This window comes from Cololabis saira, chromosome 21 (genome assembly GCF_033807715.1).
Source record: "Cololabis saira isolate AMF1-May2022 chromosome 21, fColSai1.1, whole genome shotgun sequence".
Lineage (NCBI taxonomy): Eukaryota > Metazoa > Chordata > Actinopteri > Beloniformes > Belonidae > Cololabis > Cololabis saira.
Window position 1 is genome coordinate 3981884 of NC_084607.1, and position 12200 is coordinate 3994083.

General features: G+C 46.4%; 1 protein-coding gene across 1 annotated transcript; it reads left to right on the forward strand.

The window, feature by feature from the left end:
• The first annotated feature begins 1807 nt into the window (after window positions 1–1807).
• Window positions 1808–6484, forward strand: LOC133422107 (thrombin-like enzyme KN-BJ 2). Its single transcript, XM_061712009.1, has 5 exons — window positions 1808–1916; window positions 2139–2328; window positions 2574–2833; window positions 6039–6151; window positions 6255–6484. The coding sequence occupies exons 1-5, from the start codon at window positions 1877–1879 to the stop codon at window positions 6423–6425; spliced, it is 774 nt and encodes a 257-aa protein (XP_061567993.1). The 5' UTR covers window positions 1808–1876; the 3' UTR covers window positions 6426–6484.
• Window positions 6485–12200: the final 5716 nt, after the last annotated feature.

Sequence of the window (12200 nt, forward strand, 5' to 3'; positions counted from 1 at the left end):
TACAAACGACAAAGAAGCAAACACATGTTTCATTTATGACACATTTCATACACCAACATGCTTCAGTGTCGTTTATAAAAATACATCTACATCTACAGCTTAAATTAATCCAAAAACCAAATAAAATAAATAGATTTTTGTTGAAATATCCAGAGAAGCGCTGGGTGTGAAGAATGAAAGTTCCTACAGAACTGCAGCAGAGAAAGTTTAAAGAACATTTGCATCAACTCCTGGATATCAGACAGGTGTGTGTGTGTGTGTGTGTGTGTGTGTGTGTGTGTGTGTGTGTGTGTGTGTGTGTGTGTGTGTGTGTGTGTGTGTGTGTGTGTGTGTGTGACAGAGAGAGATGAAGAGAGAGTAAGACACTGATAAAGATACTTTGCCTGTTAACATTTACATTTACATCAACTTAGTTGAGGTGACTCTGCAACACCTCACGCCTGAGACTGAACTGGACTCTTCTGCTCACGTTAAACGTTAGTTTTATGCAAACTGTTGGTGTCAGAGAGAACCTTGGGGAACTCCACATGTGAATCTAGTCTGCTCAGATGTAAAGTTACCTATTGACACAAAATACTTCCTGTTCTCTGAGTATGTTTTGAGTTGAACAATAAAAACAATGGAGTGCAGTTGTGCTAGTGAGATACTTTACATCAGCAAAGCAATGGAAATAATTGGCATGCTGTCTAATAATATTACCCAATAGGCGCGTTTCCACCAGTGGGGGTTCCAGGTAGGTTTTACCGGGAACGGCCCTGCAAAAGTGAACTTGAGAACGGGGGGAGAAACATCCCTCTTAGTAGGAAAGGTTCTCTGGTTAACCAACAGGAACCTCCTGGCAGGGGATCTCTGCTGTTCCGAATGTCTACATTACATTCAGCACTCTGAAATGATCATAAATCATGTGATCACAGCTCATTTGTAATGTTTGGACCAGAGACATTTTACTACAACTACAGTTGATGAAGTTGGAGATTACAAGACAAAAACGATAGAGGAACTGGTGAGTTTGTTCAGGTCTGTTCCGTCTCCTTTAATCCTGCAGACCGTTTGTGAACCGTTAAAGACCTTTCAAAGGTTCTTGTGTGGCACTACGGTGTAATGGAGACACGCTGGCTGAAGGGCCGAGGAGGCGGTTAGTCCTGTTAGAGGTTCCTGTGGAGGATTTACCCAGAACTCCTGCTGGTGGAAATGTGTCTAATGGAACCAAATAAATGGTGAAAAGGATCAGTCCTAATGCTGAACTCTGAACCCTGAACCCTGAACCCTGAACCCTGAACCCTGAACCCTGCGTAGGTCAGATCAATAAAGGAATATTCGTCTTAAACCTTATCTTATGTAGCACAGTGATGGAGGTTTTCGGGGTTCGCCCACCAGTACAGTGATGTGTTGCACGAGTGTGTGTGTTAATCCACTGATGTGTCTCTTGCAGACATCCAGAAGAGAGTCAGTGGGGGCAGGACGTGCACCGCTGATGAGTCCAAATGATTTGTTTTCCCGGGGATCAAAAAACAATTACTTATTAATTTCATCTGTTCTGGTACCGTCATTGGGACCGGGAACTGGATTCTCACTGCAAAACACTGCGAGGAATATAAAATGTAAGTATCCCAAACTGTAGTTTGAAATGAACTGGACTATCTCTGCTCAGGTTAAACATTAGTTTTATGCAAACTATCTTAACTCCATCCAACGGTGGATTCCAGCAGCATCCATGGTGTCATCAGGGAGGGATGTGGAGGCGTTGACCGTATGGAGCCCTGAGACGAGTGTGTCAGCAGATGATTGGCCGGTCACAGAGATATGAAGACTTTGAAACAGCCCTCTGTTCTGACCAGAGCATCTTCTCCTGGAGGAAAACCGTCTCAGCAGCGTGATGAAGACTTGTGTGGTCCTCGCTCTCTTTCTGATGGCAGGTGAGTTCATGGCTCCTCATCAGCTGCTGCAGTTCTTTGAGACGTTCCCAGCTGGAAACACCAATGTTCCTGACCTGTGTGTGTGTGTGTGTGTGTGTGCGTGCGTGCGTGCGTGCGTGCGTGCGTGCGTGCGTGCGTGCGTGCGTGCGTGCGTGTGTGTGTGTGTGTGTGTGTGTGTGTGTGTGTGTGTGTGTGTGTGTGTCTGTCTGTGTTAATCCTCAGGTGTGTCTCTTGGAGACATCCAGAAGAGAATCAAAGATGGTGGAAGGCCATGCACCGAAGATGAGTCCAAATCTTTTGTTTTCCTGGGGATCTCAAACCAATTACTTCGCAGAAATTTCATCTGTTCTGGTACCGTCATTGGCAACGGGAACTGGATTCTCACTGCAAAACACTGCGAGGATACTGGAGTGTAAGTTTCCCAAACTGTAGTTTGAAATGAACATTGTTGGACTCTCATGAACATTCATGAACTTTCCTCCACCGTGAGCTTTTCTCACTCCAGTGCAGCAGCAGCAGGTGAGGGTGTGTGTGTCCTCTGTGGGTGTGGGGAACCTGGTTGGTGTTTAGATCATGATCAGTCTGGTAAACTGATGATAAACTTTAATTCTGGTTCAGAGTTAACTCATGATGAGTGTGTTCTTGCTCATCTCTCAGGCTTGGCTGGTTGTTCAGGTACTTCAGAAAGTTCAACGTTAAGGACGTCACCTCAACTGTAGATATCACCTCGAAGAAAACCTTTAAACACAAGACTGCTGACATCATGCTGATCAAAGTGAAGACCGGCATGCCTGGTATGCCCTTGGTGTCTCAAGCTGACTGTAGCCAAGTCCTGAAAGACGTGAAACAAACAGGCTCAAAAGGCTTTGTACCGATGGTCGTTCCTGCTCGGGACACGAAGGCTAAGGACAAAACTGGTGAGACATTACAGACTTGATTTACACTAAATGAACAAAGCTCATTATCCAACTCTTTTTTTTTTTTTTTTTTTTACCTTGTCTGCACACATATTATTGATTGATACCATGACGGTAGAAACCGAAAGTGTATATGTGTGCATTATTACTATATTTAATATATATACATATATATATATATATATATATATATATATATATATATATATATATATATATATATATATGCACACATATGCGTACACATACATAAATATACACATACAAACCCAGTGTTTTTTTTTTTTTTTTTTTTTTTTTTTGGGGGGGGGGGGGGGGGGGGGGGTGACGACCTCCACTGCCAATCCAGGAAGCAGGAACACACGGAGACACACGTCAAGCACTGGAAATCTGCAACAAAAAACCACAAACAAAGCACGAAACCGGCACGGAGCCAACCAAAACAATAACAGCAATCGACCTAAATCTTGAGATCTGATCGCAGTCTGAGCTAAGCTATCGCTACCGCTACCTAAACCCAAAAACTAGAGAGCCAGCATGCAGGTGAACAAGCCAGTGTGTATGTCTATGTGTGTGTGTGTGTGTATGTATATGATCATGCGTGTGTGTGTGTGTGTGTGTGTGTGTGTGTGTGTGTGTGTGTGTGTAAATGCATGTGACTAAGTGACTATATGTGTGTGTGTGTGTGTGTGTGTGTGTGTGTGTGTGTGTGTGTGTGTGTGTGTGTGTGTGTGTGTGTGTGTGTGTGTGTGTGTGTAATAAACCAAACAAAGCTCCACCTGAAGTGTATCTATAGTGGGGGAGGGGGGGAGCAACCCCGCCACCCGCGAGACCAGAGGCCGACACGGAAGAGCCCGGAACCCAGGCCACCGGCAACCCCACAGAGGGGAGAAGTAGGAGGGAGGCAACCCACCGCCTGCGAGGCCCCCCCCCACCCGGCGGCGGCCGAGGGGGCCCGCGGGCGGGGCCCCCACGGCGCGGGAAGAAGCAGCCAGGGATCCCGCGGCGGCGGACCGCGACCCAGGCAATCCCCGGCCACCCGGTCCGGGCCGGACACGCGGCCAGGAGGCCCTCACCCTTCAGGCCAACGACCCCCACCCGGCAGGGGGCCAGCCTGCCCGGAGAGACAGAGCCGCCCCGGCCGCCGACGCGGGCAGGCGCACCCGTCCCCCACGAAAGTGGCCCTCCAAGACCAGAGGGGCGCCCCGCCGCAGAGGCAGCGGGGGGGACCGGAGACGGGCCCGGAGAGAGGGAACCCCCCAACAAGGCGACACCCGTGCAGGCCCGACAACGGAAGGCCCCAGACCCAGGCATCCCATTCATTCATCCATTCACCTATCCGATACCTATACTAATAATAATATAATATACTATACATAATAATAATACTACTAATAATAATAATAATAATAATAATAATAATGATAATAATAATAATAATAATAATAATAATAATAATAATAATAACCATCTTTGTATAATATAATATTCATAAATTATTAAGTTTTGATGTCCTGCCAATGGAGGCTCAAATCCTCCATGGCAGGACCCTTCCACACCGCATTCTCACCGACACAGACATACAATCACGCACCGTTTCCCCCTCCCCGGGGGGGTCCAGCACCGCCAGAAGGCACCCCAGGCTGCACGGCGGGCCCCGCCAGGCCCGGGTAACCCGACCCACCTGTCCCAGGCCAGTGAGGGAACGCGGGTGATGTGGGACCCCCTCCCGCCCCTGGTGTTGAGTGCGTGTGATTAATGCCATAAAAACAGGGAGGGGGGAGGGCCAAGTATCGATTGACACCGACTCCCCCCCCTCCCGAACTACGTGTCCTTGTCAAATGTATTTATTAAGTGTTGAATGTGCAGTGTCTATTTTGCTGTTAAAACCGTGAGGCGGGGAGTGCCGGGCCACGCGGGACGGTGCCCCCCACGACCCGGACCCCCCGCCCTTCGCCTATGTACGTATGAATCGTGTAGGGGGGGAAAGAGGGGGAGCGGAGGCCGAAGCCAGGAAGCAGGACCAGCAAAGCCGGCCCTGGTAAGACACCCCACCGGCCGTCCAGTAGACGGGGGCCGGCCCTCCGAGCCGGGCCAGGGCCCCACCCTACCTCCACGGGCGCCCCCGGCGCCGCCGGAGCCCCCAGACGGAGGGGGAAACGGTCCAACATCCTCCCATTCATACTGACAACATAAGACATAGATACCTGGGAATGGTGCCACCCTGCCGTCGCGCCCGCCCGTGCACCCCCCGGTCAGGGGAGGCCCGCTCCCCGGACCTGGCCCCACCCCCCCCCGAGGCCACCCCGGCGGACACCCCAAGGGTCCCGGAGTCCCCACATCCGCAGGGGCACTTGGCCCCCGCCCAGCGATGGAGGACCAAGGCAGCAATGCCCCCCCAGCGCAGACAGCCACCCCCCACCCAGGCAGGGCCGGGCCCTCCGGGTGGGACCCCCACGTCCATGGCCCAGCCCCCCCCGGGAGGCCCGGAGACGCCCTAGCCACAGCCCCCCGCCCGAGCCCTCCCCAGCCACCCCCCCCCCCCCCCCCACCGCCATGAGGCAACCCCCCCCCACAGGCCCCCAAGGCCCCCACTCATCATTATCCAACTCTAACTACATGAAGCACCAACATTTACTGCCTTTAAACCCCATTTTACTGGATGAGTCTCTGGTAGAAATGTTGATCTTGCTGTTGGATATATATAAAGTTTTTTGTAAATAAATGATAAAAATGCGACACTTCAGTCTAGAAATGACAACCTTTTTATATTTTATGATGATTGTTAAATGTGTGATAATTTTACTTTATCTGAATGAATGAATGAATGAATGAATGAATGAATGAATGAATGAATGAATTGTTTTTTTGTTTTTTTTTTCGGTTACATTACATTATTTGCAATTCAAACTGTGTGTGTAAATGACAAAACACTTTCATACAAGTTTACACTCATCAGTTTCACACAAAAAATAATAATAAACTCTGTAACCGTATCTAAGCGTATGTCTTAAATTAGTCATTGTGTTTCTAATAACTAAAAAGAAACAAGGAACCACTGAAATGAAAGGTTCTTTCATCGTCACACAACCAGAGAGTCTTTATTAGATGATGGTTGTTTCTACTGCGTTTAAACATACACATAAAAAAACTGGGTGACAAAAATTGGAATTGTCAAACGAATCCTTGTTTTTTATTCATTCAGGGATTGCAGATGTTTCCATGTGTGGCGACATCGAGGTGGACAGATCAGGCATTGATGAGGAAACCAAGGAAGAGGTCGTGTTCTGGAGTCCTTTTGAATGCAACATCTGTCCTGTAAGTACCAGACTGTCTTTGACCCCATCAGACGTTGGTCAGTGGTTTGTAATGACTGTTGCTGACCTGACACGATGTTTTATCTCTCTGTCTCTCGTTCTAGGGAGATTCTGGTGCTGGATATATTTACAAAAACGCTCTGTTTGCTGTTAATCATGGAAATAAGAAGCTTATACTGGGAGGAGACATGATCCTCTCAGATAATTATGGACAAATCGTCTGTGATGGAAAAATACGTGAATGGATTGATGAAACTATGAAAAAGAATCCTTAAAAGTGTTGTTGTGTGATCCTTGTTTGTGAGCAACAATAAAGAGACGTCAGGTCTCCTTAAGAGCATAAAAGTGTCTCTGTGATGTTTGTAACAAACAAACTAGTGTGGATCATTAAACACTGGTGACGCAGACGTGGACCTGGTAGTAAGAAAGTAACATTTATTTATATTTAAACAGGGTTATCACTGACCAAAGTGCTATACATATTAATAATAATTAAAAAAGAACATTCAGTGACAACAAATAAATCAATACATTTATTTTATAAATTTAAATAAATTGCATCTGCTGCAGACCGATGCCAGGAAGTCGCTGTGCAGGTTTGGAGGCGGATCTAGTGACACGTCACAATTATGCACACACCAAACCTTAACACACACGTCTCCACCCACTGATAATACACGAGGATCTTCTTCTGCTACTCGCAATAAAAACCTGCTGCAAAGCTCCCTGGTGACTCTCCAGGATGAACAAATGTACTAAAGTCTGAGTGCAACATATTCACAATTACCAGATTCTGCGCATCATAAAACCCCACAAATAACGCTGGTATTTATTGGTTTTCCAACAACATTTTTAGTAGATTGCAGGGTGACAAACTCCGTGTTGAAGGGAGACGATTGTCCTGTGCAGCCGAAGCTCAGTGGACGGTTTGTTCATTCAGTTCCTGCAACTGGTCACGTGGAGCGTGAAAACTTCTCAACTCCACTAGATTGAGTTTTAAACACTTTCTCTGACGGGATGATATTTAATCTGTGCTTTGGGTTTGTCACTCATTTCGACACCTGAAGGTCTTAAAGTAACAAAATTGAATGCAAATGATGAACATTGTTTGGTGCATCTGTCCATAAACCCTCTGTTAGAGCCCATTTATATTGTGATGTGCTTCCCATTAATCAGAGTTGTGTGTCTTGTAGAGCCATTTCTTGCACTGTAGGTGGTGTATGGAGTCAGGGAATAGGTTTTATAAAAGGTGAGGCTGATCACGGGCAGGTGTGCTGGTTGCTGGTGAGCACATGGGTTTTTTGAACGTTTCACTTTGGCTTCACATGATTGCAGTTTTTGTTGGTCTTGTTTTACTGATCTTGTGCAAGTTATACAATATAAGTGCATGTAATTCATTGGTGACAAAGGAGCAACAAGTGCAAGTCACAGTCAGAATCCCGGTTCAGCAGAGTGAGAGGTAACAGCTTTGCTACAACGGTTACACATGTCGACTCTGACCAAGAGTCAACAAATTGTTGTTCTGTGTCAAAGGGGCATGAGCCCATGGAGATCACATCTAATCACCCATGTGTGCTGCTCTCAAAGTCACTCTTTGGAAGCGTGCCTACAGCTGAAGGCTAAGAAGCATAAAGATAAAACCCTCTTTCTAAGAGAGAAAGGGATCTGTTTTGGATGTCTGAGTGCTGGCCACACGAGCAAAGATTGTGACAGGGGTTTAAATTAAGTTTGTGGACAAAATCGTCCAAGTGTGCTTCATATTGCTAGGTCAAGAACTAGCACATACAATGATTAGTCCAAGAAAAAAGTTTCACACCAGCTTAATCTGAAACGTGTGGTCATATAGGGGCCGGAGAAAGGGATTGCATCCTATGAGGTGCCGTGAGGGACATAATTCTGAATTAGTGTTCATAAACACATGTGAAATCCAAAACCTTTTATACACACAGGTGAAATGCTCTTACACATACAACTGGAAATGTTCATAAACACATATGAAATCCAAAACCTTTTACACACTATACTGAAAACCTCTCACACTCACTTGTGAAATCTCTCATACACACAGGTGAAATGCTCTTATACATACAACTGGAAATGTATCCACTCACATATACAACTGAAATGTGCTCATAGATACTACTGAAACGCTCTTACAAAAACTAGTGAAATCCTTTCATACTCACTAGTGAAATCCTCTTATACTCACTAGTGAAATCCTTTCATTCTCACTAGTGAAATCCTCTTATACTCACTAGTGAAATCCTCTTATACTCACTACTGAAATCCTCTTATACTCACTCGTGAAATCCTTTCATACTCACTAGTGAAATCCTCTTATACTCACTAGTGAAATCCTCTTATACTCACTAGTGAAATCCTCTTATACTCACTAGTGAAATCCTCTTATACTCACTAGTGAAATCCTCTTATACTCACTAGTGAAATCCTCTTATACTCACTAGTGAAATCCTCTTATACTCACTAGTGAAATCCTTTCATACTCACTACTGAAAATTTCAGTAGAAACGGAAGTCATTTCAGTAGAAACGGAAGTCATTTCAGTAGAAACGGAAGTCATTTCAGTAGAAACGGACGTCATTTCAGTACAAAGGGAAGTGGGTTGGTTAGCGCGATTTTTTTTTTTTTTTTTTTCCCCGGGAGTTATTTTGATTGCTTGATAGAGCAATCAAAATTAAAGCTGCAAGCAGCTATGAACGGGCCCTCGCACTCACGTCCACCGCCCCCCATAAGCATATCAGAAATGACACCACCCACGACTCTCTATGTCAAACCATTCCAAAGTTATAGCAGAAAAAAGGAACAACCAATCAGAAGAAGAGTCGGGGCTAATTCAGGCCAATGAAGGTCAAGGAGTCCATACAGAGTCTGATGACACCACCCACGACTCTCTATGTCAAACCATTCAAAAGTTATGGCAGAAAATCGGGACAACCAATCAGAAGAAGGGGCGGGGCTAATTCAGGCCAATGAAGGTCAAGGACTCAATACCGAGTCCCATGACACCACCCACGACTCTTTATGTCAAACCATTCAAAAGTTATGGCAGAGAAAAGTATTCTAGGGGGCGCTGTTGAGCCGTTAGGCAACGCCCATTAATGCAAACCATGAAATATCAAATGTATCGCCAGGCCTGGCTTGCATGCAAAATTTGGTGACTTTTGGAGAACTATCAAATATGGACCAATCAGATGAAGGGGACGAGCGCTTTTTCGCGTCTAGCGTCGCCACGGTAACACTTTTGAAAGAGAGAAGTAATGTGCGTCGTCACAGGACAGAGACGAACATTTTGATGTAAAAAAAACACAAAAATTGCTGACAAAAATTTCGGCATATTGCTAGGCTTAAACTCCCAACCTCTGGCACCAAAGACCGCAATAATCTGGCTGAGCTAAGTCTCAGCTATTCCATTCATTTGACCTACTGGCTTAGGACAGACCAACATAGCGATAAAATGTCTGGAACTTTTTTTTCCTAATTTTTGAAATATTTGTAAGTTATAAATATTAGTAAAACCCTACTATTTTAATTATTACTTTTTCTGTAACCATTCTGCCAAGGTTGTAACCGGGCTGAGCCGGGAATATTTCTGAGGTCACCACATTACAGGGAACTGATTGGTCGGGGGGCGGGGCCGTCATCACCCTACTCGCCACTGATTGGTCGGGAGGCGGGGCCGTCATCACCATACTCGCCACTGATTGGTCGGGGGGCGGGGCCGTCATCACCCTACTCGCCACTGATTGGTCAGGGGGCGGGGCCGTCATCACCCTACTCGCCACTGATCGGTCAGGGGGCGGGGCCGGCAGATGTTTGAATCAGGAAGCGGGAGTCAGCGCGAGAGCGACTGGCGGCTCGCGGCGATTTTATTATAAAAAAAGGACAACCAATCAGAAGAAGGGGCGGGGCTAATTCAGGCCAATGAAGTTCAAGGACTCCATAAAGAATCTGATGACACCACCCACGACTCTCTATGTCAAACCATTCAAAAGTTATAGCAGAAAATCGGGACAACCAATCAGAAGAAGGGGCGGGGCTAATTAAGGCCAACGAAGCTTAAGGACTCATTACAGAGTCCCATGACACCACCCACGACTCTCTATGTGAAACCATTCAAAAGTTATGGCAGAGAAAAGTATTCTAGGGGGCGCTGTTGAGCCGTTAGGCAACGCCCATTAATGCAAACCATGAAATATCAAATGTATCGCCAGGCCTGGCTTGCATGCAAAATTTGGTGACTTTTGGAGAACTATCAAATATGGACCAATCAGATGAAGGGGACGAGCGCTTTTTCGCGTCTAGCGTCGCCACGGTAACACTTTTGAAAGAGAGAAGTAATGTGCGTCGTCACAGGACAGAGACGAACATTTTGATGTAAAAAAAACACAAAAATTGCTGACAAAAATTTCGGCATATTGCTAGGCTTGAACTCCCAACCTCTGGCACCAAAGACCGCAATAATCTGGCTGAGCTAAGTCTCAGCTATTCCATTCATTTGACCTACTGGCTTAGGACAGACCAACATAGCGATAAAATGTCTGGAACTTTTTTTTCCTAATTTTTGAAATATTTGTAAGTTATAAATATTAGTAAAACCCTACTATTTTAATTATTACTTTTTCTGTAACCATTCTGCCAAGGTTGTAACCGGGCTGAGCCGGGAATATTTCTGAGGTCACCACATTACAGGGAACTGATTGGTCGGGGGGCGGGGCCGTCATCACCCTACTCGCCACTGATTGGTCGGGGGGCGGGGCCGTCATCACCATACTCGCCACTGATTGGTCGGGGGGCGGGGCCGTCATCACCCTACTCGCCACTGATTGGTCAGGGGGCGGGGCCGTCATCACCCTACTCGCCACTGATCGGTCAGGGGGCGGGGCCGGCAGATGTTTGAATCAGGAAGCGGGAGTCAGCGCGAGAGCGACTGGCGGCTCGCGGCGATTTTATTATAAAAAAAGGACAACCAATCAGAAGAAGGGGCGGGGCTAATTCAGGCCAATGAAGTTCAAGGACTCCATAAAGAATCTGATGACACCACCCACGACTCTCTATGTCAAACCATTCAAAAGTTATAGCAGAAAATCGGGACAACCAATCAGAAGAAGGGGCGGGGCTAATTAAGGCCAACGAAGCTTAAGGACTCATTACAGAGTCCCATGACACCACCCACGACTCTCTATGTGAAACCATTCAAAAGTTATGGCAGAGAAAAGTATTCTAGGGGGTGCTGTTGAGCCGTTAGGCCACGCCCATTAATGCAAACCATGAAATATCAAATGTATCGCCAGGCCTGGCTTGCATGCCAAATTTGGTGACTTTTGGAGAACTATCAAATATGGACCAATCAGATGAAGGGTGGGTGCGCTTTTTCGCGTCTAGCATCACCACAGTAACACTTTTGAAAGAGAGAAGTAATGTGCGTCGTCACAGGACAGAGACGAACATTTTGATGTAAAAAAAACACAAAAATTGCTGACAAAAATTTCGGCATATTGCTAGGCTTGAACTCCCAACCTCTGGCACCAAAGACCGCAATAATCTGGCTGAGCTAAGTCTCAGCTATTCCATTCATTTGACCTACTGGCTTAGGACAGACCAACATAGCGATAAAATGTCTGGAACTTTTTTTTCCTAATTTTTGAAATATTTGTAAGTTATAAATATTAGTAAAACCCTACTATTTTAATTATTACTTTTTCTGTAACCATTCTGCCAAGGTTGTAACCGGGCTGAGCCGGGAATATTTCTGAGGTCACCACATTACAGGGAACTGATTGGTCGGGGGGCGGGGCCGTCATCACCCTACTCGCCACTGATTGGTCGGGGGGCGGGGCCGTCATCACCATACTCGCCACTGATTGGTCGGGGGGCGGGGCCGTCATCACCCTACTCGCCACTGATTGGTCAGGGGGCGGGGCCGTCATCACCCTACTCGCCACTGATCGGTCAGGGGGCGGGGCCGGCAGATGTTTGAATCAGGAAGCGGGAGTCAGCGCGAGAGCGACTGGCGGCTCGCGGCGATTTTA

What these genes read in the sequence shown, in the direction of transcription:
- LOC133422107 (XM_061712009.1), top strand. Translation starts at nt 1,877, where the DNA reads ATGAAGACTTGTGTGGTCCTCGCTCTCTTTCTGATGGCAG. An exon ending in CACTGCGAGGATACTGGAGT is followed by an intron (nt 2,329 to 2,573) that starts GTAAGTTTCCCA and finishes CTCATCTCTCAG; the next exon opens with GCTTGGCTGGTTGTTCAGGT. An exon ending in TTGAATGCAACATCTGTCCT is followed by an intron (nt 6,152 to 6,254) that starts GTAAGTACCAGA and finishes CTCTCGTTCTAG; the next exon opens with GGAGATTCTGGTGCTGGATA.